Below are 18,883 nucleotides of genomic sequence, written 5' to 3'. Positions count from 1 at the left end.
TAAAACGATTTTGTTTATTACAAACTAAATACAACTAACATTTAAAAAAATAGTTCACAGGATTCCAAGACAACATGATATGTAATCAAATGCAGTTGAGTTCGTTCCTCTAGTCGCTACCTTAACTTAGATTTTTGGGGATGTTATTCTGGCAACACTGTAATTTCTATGGATGGCAACACTGAAAATTCTTCAGGTTCATATTTTTTGTTGTAGAATAAAATTATCTATGATTGTGGTAAGTTGCATTTCATTATCTCCTTTCATTTACGAAAAACAAACAAAAGAAAAATGGTAAATTTTGTATTATTTTTTAAGATGCCAGGCTCTTAAGAACACGTATAAAATAAAAGAATAACATATTTCCTTGCAGTACTTGACACCGTTGTATTGTATAACAATAAAAGTTCATAAGAGAATATATACGGACTACTTTGATATATTACCTAATCACTTTGCAAGCCCACTCATTACACCCCTGAACTTCTTTCGACGTATCTCGCAAATGCAAAGAGTTTGTACTGTTAATATTTGATAATGCACGTTTACCTTTATTCCTCAGATAAGGAACTCAACTGACTGAAAATAAATATCTCTGAGCCACAACGCTATCGAGTGACAGCAGCAACTGTACGACAACGCGAGTCCTGCTCTTCGTCAATGAGTCTATTCCTTTATATTTCCTTGATATTTTTATTATTTTTACTCCTATTTTTATCCTCTTGAACAAGGTTTCAAGCCTACGAAATAAGTAAATTAAACTGAAACAGAAATAAATAAATTGATCTTATCACAACTCTTTCCCCAAGAAACTATTAAAAATAAAGGTTTATGAGTTTCGAAACGAGACATTCTTAGGAGGGAATATTTCTTGCTATGGCGCAACTCAAGTAAAGATTTCAATTTACAAATACGCCAAACTATGTATATTTTAGCCTTTATAATTTCTCTTTTGGACTGAATAAACTGACCTCTTGTTCTGTAACACTTATTCGACACATTGATAATATGGAACTGTCTTAATAGAACTAATACTATATACAAACCCTAAGAGAACATCTTACTTCCGACTAGCAAAAAAACTAACCATTTCGAAAAATGCATGAAATGCATCAGAGGGTCATTCCATGTCAAATCAGTGCTTCAATGTCTCAGGTTCTATTCAAATTTTTTCATACATAAATACCAATGAAATTATGCTAAATTAATTTTACCTGATTTTTTTTTTTTTTTTTTTTTTTTTTTAAGAGAGAAATGGGCCGGGGAGAAATTTTTAAAAAATGTGAATTTCGCGAAAAATTTCACTTTCCGGAACTCGGCACCATGAAACTAAAATTACCATAAGTTCCTTACTTTTCAAGTTATTGGGCTCATCTAGGTGTCTAATGAAAGCTAAATTCTTGCTCTTTCAGAATATCCTAAGCAAAAGCTAAACCTTGCAAAAGGTTACACTATCAAACATTAATTGGCATACAAAGCAAATTTTACGTTTTTTTTACAAATTGTGCCATTGCTCAAAAGTTAAAACTATGAAACTTTTGATTTTTTTTAATATGTTCATCTTAGCATGTGAATGATGATTAAAAAATGAAAAGGGTGTTTTTTGTATTATTATATTTTACATGTACGGAAATATACAGTTTTAGTGTCGTTGACACATACTAATTACAAAAAAAAAAAAAAAAAAAAAAAAAAAAAATCATATCATGAACGTGCTAAGATGAATATAAAAAAAAATCAAAAGTTTCATAATTATAACATTTGGGCAACGGCACAACTTGTAAAAACCTTGTAAAATTTGCTATATGCTCATTAGTGTTTAACAGTGTAACCTTTTGAAAGGTTTCTTAGGATATTCTGAAAGAGCAAGAATTTAGCTTTCATTAGACACCTGGATGAGCCCGATAACTTGAAAAATAAGGACGTTATGGTAATTTTAGTTCCATGATGTCGTGTGCCGGAAAGTGAAATTGGCGCCAAATTCACAATTTTCAAAAATTTCTTCCCGGCCCATTCTCTCCAAAAAATCGGAAAAAAAAATATTTAGCGTAATTTCATTGGTATATATGTATGAAAAAATTTGAATAGAATCTGAGACATTGAAGCACGGTCATGATATAAAATTAGGGGATTTGACATAGAATGACACCAGGCCAAATAAGAGAAGAAATCACGAGGAGACCTACAGTAAAGATTTTATCAAGCTTAAAATAACTTACGTGAGTTAAGAATATCCTAGGAGAGTTAAAATAATACTACAAAATCTGAACTTCGTACACATAACAACCCATGTTGCGGAAGCACGAATAATGGCGAAAAGAAAACTGGGTAGATTCCATAAGTACTCTCAGAAGAATGAGAACATATCGAACATGGAATTAAATAATCAGAAATTCTGTTAACGAAAGAAGTGTTCACAAAAGAGAAGAAAAATCTGGGCTACGTTGCTATGGACATGTAAAAAGATAGAAGACCACTTACGTAGGCCTTGAAAAATGACAAGACAAGGAAATGGCCACGAGGAAGACCAAGGAGTTGCTTACAAGATGAAGTGTAAAATGACGTAGAAAGTGAAAAGTTTTAGGACACTGGCGGCGATAACGGCCCCGCTGACCCCGCCCTAAAAGACCGGAACCGTACTTTAGGGGTACTCACAAGTTATGAAACCCAACCATCACAGGGCTTGTTTTTACTTTTATGAGCAGGTGGAGCGGGGTCAGCTTGTTACGCCGCCACTGTTTCAGGATAAGAAACAGTAACAACGCTGGAAGGAGGAGAGCAAGGAGACGGACGACCCCTGGGGCATTGTCTGGCCCTCCAAGGTAGGTCAAGTAATATAATACGCAAAATATGCTCCTCTAAAAATGCACAATATAAATATGCAAAACTAACTGCTCCTCTATGAATCTCTCTGTTCCTCCACTGCCCCCAAGAAATTAAAGCTTGTGTCGTCACTGATAAGGAATGGCAGAATGAAGGAAGTCGTTGGGAAAGGCCTTGTGCACACCTAGTCCAGGAAGGAAGTTGGGCTTCGGGGAAAGTATGATGATGGACAAGGTCACACACCAGGTATTGAAGACAATCTCTTTTATAAGTATTTATAACTACTTTTGTGTCACGGTGAATTCAGTGTATTCTGATATGTGTGATTTTCAAACTATTTTCCCTGTCTTGAAGAGGACAAATGTATACTCGAAATATACAGAATGAAGGTGCATCCATTGCGACTGGGAAGCAATAAAGATTAGAGCAATTCTTATTTTCGTTTTACTTTTTAACTAGTAGTTCTCTTGTCGACTACGTTTATATTCTGGATTCCACAATATAGTTTGTACCGTCAGCACAAATTGTACAGAAGAAAATGAAAAATCTTAAGAAGACGTGAGAAACTATTTTATTATACAATCAATTTATTCACAAAATATTAACTAAAAAAAACTGCATTAAGAGGTTACGTATTTTATATGCTAAAAGAAAATGAAGTTGAAGAAAATTTCTGGACTAAAAATGAGTAATAATTACTTTAATGAACATTATGTTACCACATTCTGCGTTTATATACATATATAACTACTTACAAGAAATTAAACATTTAAAGAAAGGTTTCTCGTAAAAAAAAAAAAAAAAAAAAAAAAAAAAAAAAAAAAAAAAAACACCTCCACAATTACCTGTCAGCCATCAAGCCAAAAATGAAGGATCCAATCAGTTTCCCTGCCATTACCACAGTTTGTACAGTGGACAAAAGAGCTGTTCGGTCACATACTAAGTCCCACTGAAAAGGAATCATATAAAAAAAATGTTATACATATATTTGAGAGTTAAACATAAAAAATGACATAAGCTTATCAACTACAGCTTTTGACCGATTATGGTCAATAAGGTAATGCACGTTCCACTGGGTGATGGACTATATCGTTTTCAGGCCTGTAATTAATACGTTAAGAAAGTAAAGATTGAAAACTTCTTAAATTATTAATTTAATTTAATCAATTAAATTTTACAGGGGTTAATTTTTAATTGATAATCGTTACAAAAATAGTAACAATTAAAAAATCAATCATTACTTTTTTTCTCGAAAATTATGTTAAATTGATATTCTACAATAATTTCATTTTTATATTGTAATGTCCCGCAAGGTTGTGTTTACAAACAGCCAACGTGTGCTTATATCTACAAACATCAACATCTATAAATCTTACTACTGATTACTATGGGACAACAGCGATACCACTGGTCATGTGATGATGAAGGATGAAACAGCGTTACTGCCTCACCTGGAGCATATACATATAACCGAGAGGATTTCAACGACTTTTATCAGTCTGCGACTAGTCACCCCTCCTTTAGCTTGCATGGAGCTCTGGGAGATACCTAAACCAAAGCCTCAAGTTTGCTCGGAACTCTAGGCTTCCTCGGAGCTTTGTAGGGTCTCCTAACCTTAGTCACCTAGCTTGCTTCGGAGCTCTGTGACTCTTATCCTCCTCATTGCTTGCACGGAACATTGAGAATCCTAAAATCCACTCCATCTAGCTTGCTTCGGAGCTCTGTGGAGATCCTTCCCTAGGCTGCTCGGGCCTTGGGTCACATCTATTTACCCAGTATAGAGAATTAACACTATAGTGATATTTGTAATATATTATTTATAGTGGATTTTGTAATAAAAGCCTGTAGTGGAAAAACGAATCCGGACTAATTTGCTCTATCTATTCCTGCACAAGCAGAACTTTACAATAGTTCTATGAGGAACACAATATATAAGATACGTAGATACTGAATTTTTTTTAATACACAATTTTCAGTGATATTTTTTCTCAAGTTTATGACATTTTAATTTTATTGGTATTAATTATTGATTTCGTTTGAAATGATAACTTTTCGTAATAATCGATTAATTTCACCATACCCTTAATTTTATTCATTAAAGTATACATTACCTTTCGCAACTGAAGACAATTCTCATTGCATAATAGTGATCATTGCCATTTATAATTTTAAATTTTATCAATTATTTTTAAAGTTATTTCACTAATTTCTTTCAACTACGGTTATTTCAGATTTTCTAAACTGCTGTTTGCCATTTCTTAATTGAAATTAGCTACTCTACTACTCTACCTATCTATACTACACAAACACTGAAAAATTATGTTCCCCTGATCAAAGTACCGGGTGCAAATCATTCCACACAAAGAAACACCATGTACAGGAATATAAGGGTCAAAATATATTTTAAACCAAAAAAGCTTAAGTGGTTTTGTCCCTACTTAGATCAAACAGCACTGCTTCCATTTAATATATATTCTGTAGCTTTCAACTAAACTAAGTATAGTCATTGCACTTCTTACAAAGAAAACAGAAAACAAGTGCAATCAAATTACACATAAAATGTATGTTGGAGTATTTCATCTTCCTTTCTCTCTTTTTTAGGTTGGAATCAAAGGTACGTAAAAAGTGGTCAGTTTTAATTAATAATCATAAAAAATCTTACATGTCGAGAATTTTAATAAAAGCATAACGATCTATTTGAGGTATTAACAAAGGAGTTCAATGCATCCAGTGATACATGTCAAACTGGATTTGTATTTGGTTATGGAGCCTGGTTTTCAAAACTGGCGCCTGCGAAGAAGTCCTAATCAAGCTGAGGAAAAGAACAAGGAAGAAGAGACCGGATTTGTGGAAGAACGATGCATGGATCCTCCACCAAGATAACGCGTCTGTCCATAATGTCCTTTTTGTGAAGCAGTTTTTAGCAGCCAAGAAAATTCCTGTGCTCCACCATCCTCCGTATTCCCCAGACCAGGCTCCCTGTGACTTATATATTCCCAAAAGTGAAAAGTGCATTGAAAGGAACACATTTTTAGTCTGTAGAAGAGGTGAAACGAAAAACGGCAGACTTGTTGAACAGGGTGACATCTGATGCCCTGCAGCATTGCTTTGAACAATGGAAGGCACGTACGCAGCGGTGTATATATAGGGGAGGAGAGTATATTGAAGGGGATAACAGTAAATTTTAACTTTCTTTGCAAAGTTAGACCAATTAGAAAGAGTAGACCAGTTATTGTAGTAGCGTTAGCAAAAGAGGGCATGTGTTTGTAACGCGTACGTTAATTGTTGAGTAAAGCTGAGTGAACGTTGTGTTCTGTACCCCTACAATTGTTCGGGGTTTGTAATTTCTGAAAGAAATGGATGTGAAGGAAGAGCAGAAGTATGACATAAGTTTTATTGTCGATTGTAGAAACCTGTACGACGAACTTTCCGTCTTTTGCAGGAAGATTTACATACCAAAGCAGAAAGCAAAACTTGGAAATCGCCTTCATCATCATCTTTTTTCTTTTAATGTGGAAATTACATTCATTTTTTTTTTTTTTAAGTAGCCAATTAAAATCAGCTTGAATGCTCATGTTGATTGCATTCTTTGATTATCAACATAACATATATTTCCGTAAGCACTGCAATAAATGTTGATTATTATAGAACACTGCTGCAGTCACTGAGGAAACATATTGCAAGAAAAACTGTGTTACACATGGAAGTCAACTGTGTTGCACCACGATAACTCCAGACCACATAGTGCTCATATAGTTATTTCTTACTTACCGAAACAATGTCAAAATAATGAAAAAAAAAAAAAAAACTTCATAGTCTAGATTTGTCCCTATGTGACTAGACTTTTTTTTTTACAATTCAGAAAATCACTTAACAAAAGTGGAACGAAATTCGAAATGAAATATTTTAATTTTACGTCCCACGGTTAGGCTAAAGGAAACAGACAATGATGATGAGAGAAATTAATTGAATGAAAAATAGTCGGAGGAACGGGAGAATCCCGAGAAAACCCACGCACACAAAGTTCACTTGGCACGAGCTGGTATCTAACCAGGGCCCCACGCACCAGAGGTGAACGCTCTACCAGTGAGCCACCAGGGTCCCCAGGTACAAAATTCAAGATTGATCAACAAGTCATAATAGTTTGTGAGCGATTCTTAGATAGCATTCCACAAGAACTATTCCAGAAGACATTTGGAAAACAGAAGGAAGGTTGGGACACTTATATTCGATTGAATGCATACTAGTTGGAGAAAAATTAACTTCCTTGATTAAGGTACGTATCGTTTTCTTTTAACGCTCTCTCATATTATATATAAGGGGAGAGGGAACACACGAGAAAATAAGAGTTGCAAACATTTTGAGGAAGGCAAGTTCAGAAAGAGTTCTTCAACAACAAAAAGTTAATGCTTATCCAGGCTATGTTTTCTGTTCCCTACAAGATACTTTGGTATGAGGTGTATGACATTCATATACAGAAAGCATCGTTAATATGCAGTGTATTTAATTCACATATAAAACAGAAAGTACCATATTCTACCATTGTTGAGGAATGACTAACCTGATATCTGCCCTTTCTAAAGCAAAAATGATTAGTGATTTTGGGAAAATTTAGACAGAACTCATTTTTAAAAGACTCTCATTTCCTCATGTTGAGTTTATCATAATACCTACCTCCGATACAATCGTTGATTTCAATTCCGAGTGTTCGTAAAACCAATGTCCACATTCCCTACTTGAAGGTGAATTGCTTAGTGTTTTGATGGCTTTATCAAAAGGCAATGCTGCAAGATGGGAATAATTGCGTTCAAACACTTCACACTGGCTGTATTTCCACGTTCCATCCTTCCACACTCTATACAACAAAAACAGAGATTATTATTTTCATATTTATTAATGATACTAATAACTTACATTTATTTAGGCACTAAATACCTTAATTTATTTAAATACACAAAGTAGTTAAATATTTACAAAAAGGAAGGTTAAATTCTAACAACAATCGAGAAAGACTGAACAGTCACAGCGACCTCGTGTCTCGCATTGAATGTTTTTTCATGTTGAGAAAAATTTCCTCCAATCCCATTAAATAAAATACCAATATTATGAGAGGTACCATTAAACTGGACTAATCTTGTATACGTCTACCATTTAATAATTACCGAAGTTTTCGATAGATACTCCCCATCTCCTTTAGCGGGCGTTTGCTTAAAACATCGACCACAACTTCTAAATCGCATTACATGCATCGCTTATTGTGGCATAGTTGTATTACAAACAAACCTTTATTAGAAATTATATATAATACAAATGCGAAATCCGTTAAAACTAGTTTTAACTAGGTAAAAAATATTTCGATTCGCCGTGAGAAATTAGAGTTTCTACTAGTAAAAACTCGAAGGTACTTCCTTAGCCAGTAAACACGAGAACACAAACGCACGACTTCTAGTACATACTGGATTCTTCAGAAAAACTAGTGGTTTCTATTTTTGCCTTGTCAGTAACTTTTGCTTCTCGCAAAACCCATTTAGTGGAAACAGTGAGGGACAGGCCTGGGCTAAAAGACTGGGAATTCCTCCTGGGGTTCTTCAGTCAAGCATATTATAATAGGAATAACCATGACAGAGCTTAAATATTTAAAGGTGGTTCCCAACTCTGTTTGACTGACAACACATTTTATTGTATGCCTACGATACCGTGACATACTTGTTTGTTTTTCTTATGAAAATAATAATAGTCAGTGGCGTACACAGTTTCATCAGGGGTACAAACATTCAATCTCATATCTTTTCAGGACACGCACGCGATCTCTCTCTCTCTCTCTCTCTCTCTTTTATATATATATATATATATATATATATATATATATATATATATATATGAGTTGGGCAAAAAAATCTAAAACGTTTGCAAAAGTGTGAAAATCATACCTAGTATAATGTGGGGTCTCTTTCTGCGTCCAAAACAGCTTGCATCCGACGTGGAATGAATGTATACAGCTCCTGAATCGTGGTGTGTGGAATTTTGTACCATTGTTCCTCCAAAACATGCTCCAGTTCCTTAAGGGATGCTGGTGGATGATAATGAGACCGAACACGCCTTTCTAACTCAGACTACAATTGCTCAATGATGTTCAGATCTGGTGATTTTGGGACCCACGGGAGGTGTAATGCTCCTCAAACCATGATTTCACCATTTTTGCAGCGTGACAGGTGCCAAATCATCTTGGTAGATGCCATCGCCATCAGGGAACAATATTTGAGCCATGGGTAGAACCTGGTCCCCCAAAATGACCTCATACACCTTAGCATTCATCATTGCATGCAGGGCTATAATGGGACCTGTAGAAAACCACGATATCACTGCCTATACTGTAACAGAACCACTCCCATGCTTTACAGTTGGGAGCAAACAGTCTGTATCATAGGCCTGCGACGGTGTTCTCCATACGTAAACACGACCGGTTGTTGGAAACAAGGTGAAGGTCGATTCATCGGACCACATTACATGTTTCCACTGCTCATGAGTCCACGCCTTGTGGTCCTTGCTCCACTGGATACGCCTCTTTGCATTTACTACTGTGACCAGGGGTTTGGCGATAGCGGCCCTGCCATGAATTTTCATTTTATGGAGTTCCCGTCGCACTGTTTTCGATTAAACCGGGTTCTGTAAGCCGGAATTGAGTTCAGACGTAATTTTCATTGCAGTGGTCTTCTTTTTAGCTGCTACAATCCGTTCTAATGCCCTCCTGTCCCTATCTGACAGGACTGTCTTTCGACCCTGTTGTGTTTTGCAGACGTCGTTTGCCCATGAATTGTGTACGCCCTCGTGACATTGGACACAGTGCCTTTCGATACCCCCACAATGTTCGCCACTGTTGCCACTGAAGCTCCTACCAGACGGGCACCAACGATCATGCCTCTTTAGAAGTCTGTCAGGTCGCCCATTTTACCGCACCACTTTCACACCACGACACTCACAGGTGAACTGGTTCTGCTAGCGGAAGAGGAAGGTTCACATGATATACTGAAAACAAAAAACGATCGGCAACCGCAAGATGTGTTGTACAGTGAAGAGCCATACTAAGTGTTCTGTATGAAGTGTTTTTTAGATTTTTTTGTCTATCCCCTGTATGTATATAGGGCGCAAAATTTCAATGTCAGACGCACTCGCCAATCCAAAAATGATGGTTGCCGGTATCTCTAACGTACAAATGTGATCCCCCCCCCCCCACACACACACACGGCCTTTGGTTTCATAAAGAAAGAGATTACATCACGGTTAAAATTTCAAAACTAGACAGTCAATAGATTGAGGATAATCTTATGATTGAAGAGATTGATGATCCATTATCAGAAGGCCAGTTGAGAAAGATGTGCAGTAACTAACAAAAAGAATCTAAATGTAGGATTCGCAATTTTTAAGCGAATCTCCATAAGAAAAATTAGCTTACGCGATCATCGGTATAGCAGAAGCTATAGACGAAGTTGTCATGTCTCTTAATCCAAATTAAAAACTGAGTACTTTTGTGCTCTAATCCAAATTAAAAACTGCATATTTTTGTGTGCAAACACAAAGAAATGCTTACAGGGATTTGCAGGGATGTTTACAGGGGCTTACAGCTATTAATTTTACTATAAATTTATTTCAATTATTTATTTTTGCTTATTATTTAATTTATTTATTTCAATTATTAATTTATTTATTTACTATAAATTTATCCCATTTACTATTACTAAATTTAATAGTTCAATAAATGATAAATTGAGACAAGTACTCACCTAGTAAGCGTCATAAACTTCAAGAATATGTAAGAAGATCCGTTTTTCATCAAAACCTCATTTATCTTTCCCGATGAAGGTCATAGAACTGTGATTGAAACTATTGAAGAATAAAAAAAAAATCTAAGCTCTATTACAGGAATACGTTAGCTACAGGTGAGTACTTGTGTAGTAAAATGTGTTCCTTTCGTTCAATCTCAAAGCTAAATATTGTGTTAACAGACTGATTATTAAAAATTGAAAATGTATTAAAAAAAAAAAAAAAAGTAATCAACTAATTCTAGACATTCTTATTAAATTCCGCACAGGTACACATAGGTCACCAAACAACCAAATTTTCACGTCCAAATATTTCTTACTGTAACTTAAGTTTTAAAATCAATAGGTCAATAGTAACTATATACGAAGCGCGTTCGGAAAGTAACCTCCGATTGGTCACTGTGCATGAAGTAGTTGGGGCAATGCTACCTTATTTGCACAGACGTGCGCGGTAGATCAGTCTACATCCAGCTGTGGTAGAGTGAAGGTTGTCTGATCATTAGTTCCACTTTTGTAGCATTTCAAGGTGTGTGCTACAATAGAAAACCCCGCCAAATACGAATGTACGAGCTGTTATACGTTTTGTTACGGCAAAAAAATACTCGGAGCAGCTATTCATCGGGAACTTTGTGCCGTGTATGGATCAAGTATGATTAGCGAAGGAGTTGTTCGTGAATGGATTCGTTCATTTAAAAATAGACAAACATTCATGACGAAGAGAAGAGTGGCAGGTCATCACCAGTATTCAGTGATGAACTCGTTCAGAAAATTGTTGGAAAAGTTCGTGAAAATCGCAGTTTTACAACTTCGGAGCTCTCCGATGTTTACAGAGAAGTGGCTTGGATCTCGGCGCTTTGGTGAACTGATGCAATTTCTAAGCTAGTGCAGAGATAAGTGCTTGAATGTTTATGGAAACTATGTTGAAAAGTTGAGCAAAGAAGCAGTTTTCAGATCTATATAATAAATTCTTCCTATTTAATTTAGTGTTTCTTTTTTAACCAACTGGAGTTTACTTTCCGAACGGCCCTCATATTTTATTTCAGTAATGGCCACTATAACAGATAAACAAAATAAAAAAGTAATGATAAAGAGATGCCACACACTAATTCTTACTGTGGAATGCTGATGTTTCGGACCTGTTCGGATGTCCAGTTAGCCGCTACAAGCTCAGGAACGTTGCACCAGTGCTCTGGCACGGCTCCGATAAACACGTATACAAAATTGTGGAATGCATTGTTAAAACCAGGAGCCGTTGCCAACAAGAACACATACCAAAGCCAGAATCCTCCGTCGCCGATTGCAGTCAACTCCGAGTCTATCCATAGTTTTTCCGTATCCTGCATCGCCGTTAACTCTGCAAAAGAATAAAACAACAATTTAACATCTACACAAGATACTAGACTCGTCGCCGCTTATTACTAAGATTAGAAAAAGAAGGAAACAAAAATATTAATCAATATAGACAACAAAATCACTGTTATGCAGAGAAGTACGAAGTAACCAAAAATGTTCTTGCCGTTTTTGTCATCCCATTAATCATGTGCTCACAGAGAGGAAATGACATGATGAACGTGCCTGTCAAGCGATCAGGAGTTAGTCTGACCACCAACCTTCAATAAAACAAGCACGTTGCGCACATATAGCAGCCATGCCTCGTCCAGTGTAAAAGAGAAATAATGGTATTGAAGCAGCTTGTTCGCGTATGTTTGTTGTGTGACTTTAAAGTGAGCATGTCAGCTGTCGCATGAAGCCGCCACATATACCAAGCATTTGGGGAGAATACCATGAACGAACGCAACCGCCAGGCATTGGTTCCAGAAATTCTGTTCGGGAGATATGAGCCTTTCAGATAGACAATCACATGTGTTGGATGACCAGCCCCTGAAAGCAACCATTGAGGAGGACAGTGGTCTAGCGTGTGATGAACTTGCAGAAAGGTTTCATGTTACCGCTACAATAGTCAGACTTCACCTGCATGGGATAAGGAATCATACAAGTTAAGCAAGAAAGCACATTGTCGGCAGCCAACAAGGAACAATGAGTGATAGTCTGTTTGTCCTTGCTCACTCGGCATCTGAACACACCTATCTTTGATCGCCTGCTCACTGGTGACGAAAAGTGGGTCCTCTATGACACTCCCAAGCGTACCAACCATTGGCTGTCGCCACGGGATCCTGTTCCCACACCTCAAGACCACCTCTGCATTCACGAAAGATTATGATCTATGCAGTGGCGTAGCACACTTTTGCGGGGCCCCCCCGCAAAGTATAGAGCAGGGGCCCTATTCGTAAAACCGATAGTTATGATGACAATAATAAAAATGCCTTTCGGCCAAACCTACAAGGGAAGGTAGATTGTAAAATTTGTACAGGAGAAAGATGTTATTGAGTGTAACTTATGTTATGCAACCCGTTTGACAACTAAGGAGAGAGTGGTTGCCGAAGGAAAAGGATAATTACTTGGGTAATTTTTCGAGGGATTTTCGCTCGTTATCCGGGCTCTTCATCACGCCGGCATTCAAGTGATTTATAACAAATTTAGTGTGTAACAGTTTTAACTGACCATGGTTTTGAGGTCTATGGACCATGAAACGTTAAACTGTTGAAACGACTGTAATATACAGGTTTAGATGTTTTTTTTTAAAATATAAATAATAATAATAATTATAATAATAATAATAATAATAATAATAATAATAATAATAATAATAATAATAATAATAATAATAATAATAATAATACATGCACTTTCTACTTACAATTAATCTTGAACTTTGAAACGTCTTTTTCGTGCAGCATTCTTGCGAGCAAAATCTTCCACTAAAGAATGCAGATTTAACTTGCGTGCTCTTTCAACTTCGATGCTTATCATACTAAGAGATGACAAACGTTCCTGCATCATCGAACTGCGCACATGGTTCTTAATTAATTTTAGTTTTGAAAAAGATCGTTCTGCTGAAGCCACTGTCACAGGAAGAGTTAAAAACAATTTCAACGCCACAGAGACCTCAGGAATACTGGAAATAATCACATGATTTTTAATAAGGACCAATTCCGCAAAATCTTTCACTGTTCCCACTTTTAAGCATTTGATATCATTTCGAAGTACACTACGGGTCATAAGTAACTGATGAGGGAATTCTGAAGAAATATCATTCGGATAGCTCACTACAAGTCTTTCCGCCTTTAAAAAGAGTTCCTTGTCACTACTGTTCACGAGAACACTGGGTTGCAAACACTCAAATTTTTCAGTGATGTTCATCATGCTTTCAAACCTGGTCTGTAATTGACTCAATACAGTATCCAAATAACCATAGAAAACATTAATTCTGAAATATTCTTCTGAATTACTTAGTCTTTCATCCTCACATAATTCGTCAAAAAACTTTTTTGCTCTACTTGGACGTTTACTTGTGAAACGACATTCGATCCCCCACATTTGTGCCATTTCTTTGGACTCTTTCTTCACTTCGTCAAAAGAATTCCTTAATTCTTTAAGTGAAATAAGTGCCTCACCCAATAATTTTGTTACAGCTTGTATATCTTCATTTGGTGACTGCATTTTTTTTGATACGATGGTCGTAGTTTCTAAAACTTTATGTTGTACTACCACTTGAATTACAAACTCGTAGCATTCCATTTGTTTTCTTAACGAAATTGCATCGTCGCGTTCCTCTGACTTGTTTGATGTCACAATTATGTTGCTTAAAGCCTTCAGAATTTCTCCATAACGAAAACGGACAGCTAATAACGCGTCGTAAGCTGAGCCCCACCTTGATGGACATAGTCTTTTAAGAGTCGTGGCTTTACTATTAGTTTCTAGAATTTGCCATCTTTTAATACTGGAACTAAAAAATACATAAAGCTTTTCTAGAATATTATAAAAGAACGTTATCTGCGGAATTTTAGCTGCGTCTCTTAGCACTAGATTCAAGTTGTGAGCAGCACAATGTATATAACTGGCTGAAGGCTCAAGTCTCTTGATGCGCTCTTGCACTCCCGAATACACTCCGCTCATCACTTTCGCCCCGTCGTAGCCCTGTCCCCTGCACTGTCTTATTGAAATTCCCTTTTCTTCAATGAATTGTAAAATTGTATTTACTAATCCTTGTGCACTTCCGTCCAATACCCTCAAAAATCCCAAGAAACTTTCATGTATAATGAGTTCTACGGGGCTGTCGTTTACATCCTTCTTTATTAGGACGTATCGAAAAATGAAGCTTAATTGGTCGTGTTTTGAAATATCTTGAGTAGTATCCAAAATCAAAGAAAAGAAACAAGCGTCCTGTATTTCTGCGATTATTTGTTTCTCTATTTGCGTTGACAACATTTGAATAATTTCATTTTGTATTTCGGGACTTAAGTATGTAGTTTTGCTCTTTGTTTTATCATTTATTAATCGAGACAAAATGGGGTCGTATTTACTCAAAAGTTCAACTACCGCAAGAAAGTTACCAGTGTTAGGTTCACCCAGTTTTTCGCGATGTCCCCTAAAGGCAATATTACACATTGCCAAAGTGAGTGTGACGTCGATTATTCTCCTCAATATTTCTCGAAAATAATTTATCTCGTCTTCCATTTCAGATACTAAACTGTCTCTCACAGTACTATTATTTTTCCATGTCGTGTAAGTAATACAAGCTTGCAAATGATATTGAGCTCGTTCGTGCTCTTTAATTTTTTTCCCTAGTCCTTGCCAGTCACTTATTCCTTCAATCCATGCTGAATGAAAGTGAGTTGCTTTCCTGTCAGCAAAGAGCCAACAGGGCTCACAATATGCGCGGTTCAGTTTTTCCGAATAACATAACCATAGTCGTGGGATTTTGCCATGTTGCGTATTTTGAAAATAATATTCGGAAGAGAAACATCTATTTTTCTCGTCTCTAATAAAAGGACCGGATGGTTTGCAGGGGCCATAACTCAAAATGCACTTTTTTAAGTTTGCTGGGATTTCGAAATTAAAATTACCTCGATCGGTTGGATATTTATGAGACAAATCTAATGCTTCAGCAGTATGGTCAACATTAGTTTGAGAAGTGGAGGGGAAGGGGGAACTAGAGTTGATTTCGGTATGTTTGTTATCCGAAGGGCAAGAAACACTATGCTCACTTTCCACGGGTTCACATTCCATATTTGCAGACACCTCAAATTCAGAAACACTCTCAGATTTTTCATCTTGCAAAGTTTCTGGTGAAATACGTTGTTCACTTTCTTTGATCACTGAAAAATGTGAAGAAATTTTCGGGATGCTTTTCAAAAAAACATCCCTTTGTTTCGTTTTTTTCCTTTTTGTCGCTCCGCTGGGATACACACGTTTACTGGACATAGTAATTGGGCGGGGGGAGGCACTACACAGGGGAAAATCACAGCCTATGATTAAAACAAAAGTCACACATAAGATATCACACTCACCACTAGAAGGAATACTGTTAATCTATATTTTTTTTCTACTGCAATTCACTTCAACACAATACCACACACAACTACCACTTTGCTGCTTGTATTTGCTTGACGTCCTACCAACAAGCAAGGCTTCTCGTTATGAAATGCATGTCACATGGTCAACATTACCCTTTACCCCTTTTCATTCCATTTTCAAACTCTCTGACTCATCCTAGGTATTGTTCGCTAGTTTTAGCTGAGAGGCGGGACACGGAAGAATGTTTTTAGTTTTCTTCTGCCTGTCACTGGTGACCCTCCTCAAAATAACTTAGCGACCCGCGAATGACAACCATTAAGTTGAAGGGGTGGGGGCACTTACTGCTCATATCTGAATTCCCAGCCTAGCAACCTGCTAGCAATACATGTGTACATAAAGCGAACCGACAGTCCGTTGGGGGCTCCAGAGGCCAAAATCTTGAAGAGGAAGGAACAAAAGAACATTCTTCTGCTGCGAAACTGAACTAAAGTTCAACGTACTTGTTGATGATTTTTTTTTTTTTTTCGAAACCGAGAAGTCTTTGTGGCTTGGAAATCACGATGTACACACAAATACACACAAATGTTTGCAAGTGGAATTATTTAGTGGAAGTAAGGTTGAAGTTCTACTTCTTTAAATCTTTATTCATGGCAAGACTTTGGGGCCCTCTATACCTCGGGGCCCCCCCGCACTGCGGGGGTTGCGGGGGCAGCTGCTACGCCACTGGATCTATGTATGATGGAACTGTTGGCAAGTGATGTATTACGAGCTCCTTCCACCTGGTCAGATCATCACTGCTGACCTCTCCTCTCAAAAGTAGCAAAGGGTGCAACTGCGCATTTGTGGCAAAGGAAGTTCGCATTAGTGAATCGCAACGGTGTGCTGTTCCTGCACGACAATACCAACCCACATGTGGCAAACAGGATCCGGGAGACCCTTCAGCAAGTTGGCTGGGAAACACTGCCATGTACCGTATTTATCGGACCTTGTGCCAACAGATTATCACCTGTTTCATTCCCTCGACAACCACTTCTGTGGGAGATCCTTCGCAACATGTGGAACGCACTCACGGACTTCTTTTCATCCACGACCACCAAGTTTTATCACCAGGATACTATGTGGCTGCAGGAACGTTTGCAAAAAGTGTTGGATGCTGGTGGAGATTTCTTCGAAACCTAAAGGCACGTACCGTCCACTGTATTGCTCTTTGTTTATCATTTCTCAAGAACCGCAAGAAACTTTTCTGGTTACTTTGTAATTAACAATGTATTATCCCCGCTCACATGCACACACTTTTACATTTTTTTTTTTTTTTTTGTTACATAAAACTTTTTTGTGTGATTTTCTAGTACTTACAAAATACTGTAAAACACATGTAAATGTGCTCACTTCTGTTTCCACAGCAAAGTATTCAACTTACGTAATGACTTAAGGAGTGTTAGCATAAAGATAATAATGGACCTTCCCTGTTAGTCTATTGGCTAGCGCGCGCGCCTTTGATGCATCGAGTCCCTAGTTTCATTTCCAGTAAGAGAGCCTTGAAATTTGAATGCATTTGCACTTTAAACAGTAGCTCCACGTTTTACATAATCTCGGCGTCAAAAGGAAAGCTAAACTCTGATTTAAACAGCCAAGCTTATTTACATAATTAAAACTCACCTATGAGTATTATATGATTGTAAACACCGACAAACCTTTTCAACAAACTACCGCCATCTTCAACGTCTCAATTGAAAACAAAAACTAAGCCGCTGAACGCTTCACATTAGGAAGTTTCATAATTCTAGATGATGATGATGACCCAGGATGCGAATTACCGGGGGGGATGAAGGGGATTTTCCCCCTCAATCAATTTTGTTCCCCCTCAAAGAAATCAACTGAAGTATCCCCACCGGGGATGCTCGCTTTCTCCCCAATCCATGTTTAGTATAACGCCAAATTTCACTGATTTTTGTCATTTCTTGTAATTTTAATCTCCTAGCTCTATTTCGAAATGAGCGACGTAAACTATTCAGTTTTGGTCATTTCTGATTTCCCCACTATTTCCTTCGTTGCTTAGTTGAACTATATTATTATTACTACAATTGTTACTTACAACCATATCCTCATACCCTTCAGTTCGTCGTCGTTCGTGAATTTGAATGTATTGATTGCGCATAACAAAGTCACATATGGATTTATAAATGCTCGTGGCGGTTGGCCAATAAGAAGTAAACAAATAGCTCCTTCCACCATACTTGGCGAAGGCGGGACGTGTCATATTCATCCTCTACATTTGTATTGATTATCATCTTTTAATTTTTGTTATATTTCACTTTAGTTTTCGCTAGCACGCTTGCCTTTGGTGTGCGCGTTCCCGGGTTCGATTCCCGGTGGGGGTACAGTTGAACGAAAAAAGCGGTTCGGATTCCACTATAATTAGTAGGTCTCGTTTGTCTTACCCGCCCAGGCATAGTCGTGGGACGCTAAACTCTAACAAAACAAAAATAATTTTTGTTTGTATAATTTGCATAATATTCAGAATATCCAATAAATAGAACAAGTGAACTTAATAGAACTTAAGCGGACTATTATTGTCTGGACAACACTGCCTTTTACAGTTTACGGAAATGAACTTCTGAAACTGTACTCAAAAATATGAATTATATACGCTCTCGTGGCTATATGTTAACGTACATGCTGAGGATGCGTTCTTAGAGAGCAGACACGATAGTGAAGGTAAGTATACGCAAACGATTTGTTTCAGCATTTTGCTAATACGACTGATTCTCCGTGTCATTCATTGCCCGTGTCTGTATAAGCACTTCGACTTTAGCGGGCTG

General features: G+C 37.1%; 1 protein-coding gene across 6 annotated transcripts in view; it reads right to left on the bottom strand.

The window, feature by feature from the left end:
* Window positions 1-18,883, bottom strand: part of LOC145686640 (organic cation transporter protein-like) — a 192,899-nt gene that overhangs the window by 50,992 nt on the left and 123,024 nt on the right. For 4 of the 6 annotated variants that reach the window (XM_081760110.1, XM_081760114.1, XM_081760109.1 and 1 more), the window contains exons 2-4: window positions 11,757-11,997; window positions 7,498-7,678; window positions 3,669-3,772 (exon numbers count right to left, since the gene is read on the bottom strand). In XM_081760110.1, coding sequence (XP_081616236.1) covers window positions 3,669-3,772; window positions 7,498-7,678; window positions 11,757-11,986 — 515 coding nt within the window. In that variant the 5' untranslated portion in view covers window positions 11,987-11,997. Of the gene's footprint in view, window positions 1-3,668; window positions 3,773-7,497; window positions 7,679-10,604; window positions 10,634-11,756; window positions 11,998-16,054; window positions 16,161-18,883 lie in introns of those variants that run through there. The other 2 variants (XM_081760113.1, XM_081760115.1) reach the window with 2 other exon arrangements.

Source organism: Thermobia domestica, chromosome 5, assembly GCF_964235325.1.
Source record: "Thermobia domestica chromosome 5, izTheDome1.hap1.1, whole genome shotgun sequence".
Lineage (NCBI taxonomy): Eukaryota > Metazoa > Arthropoda > Insecta > Zygentoma > Lepismatidae > Thermobia > Thermobia domestica.
The sequence above is the reverse complement of the archived record's forward strand: the minus strand, read 5'-3'. Positions and strand labels throughout refer to the sequence as shown.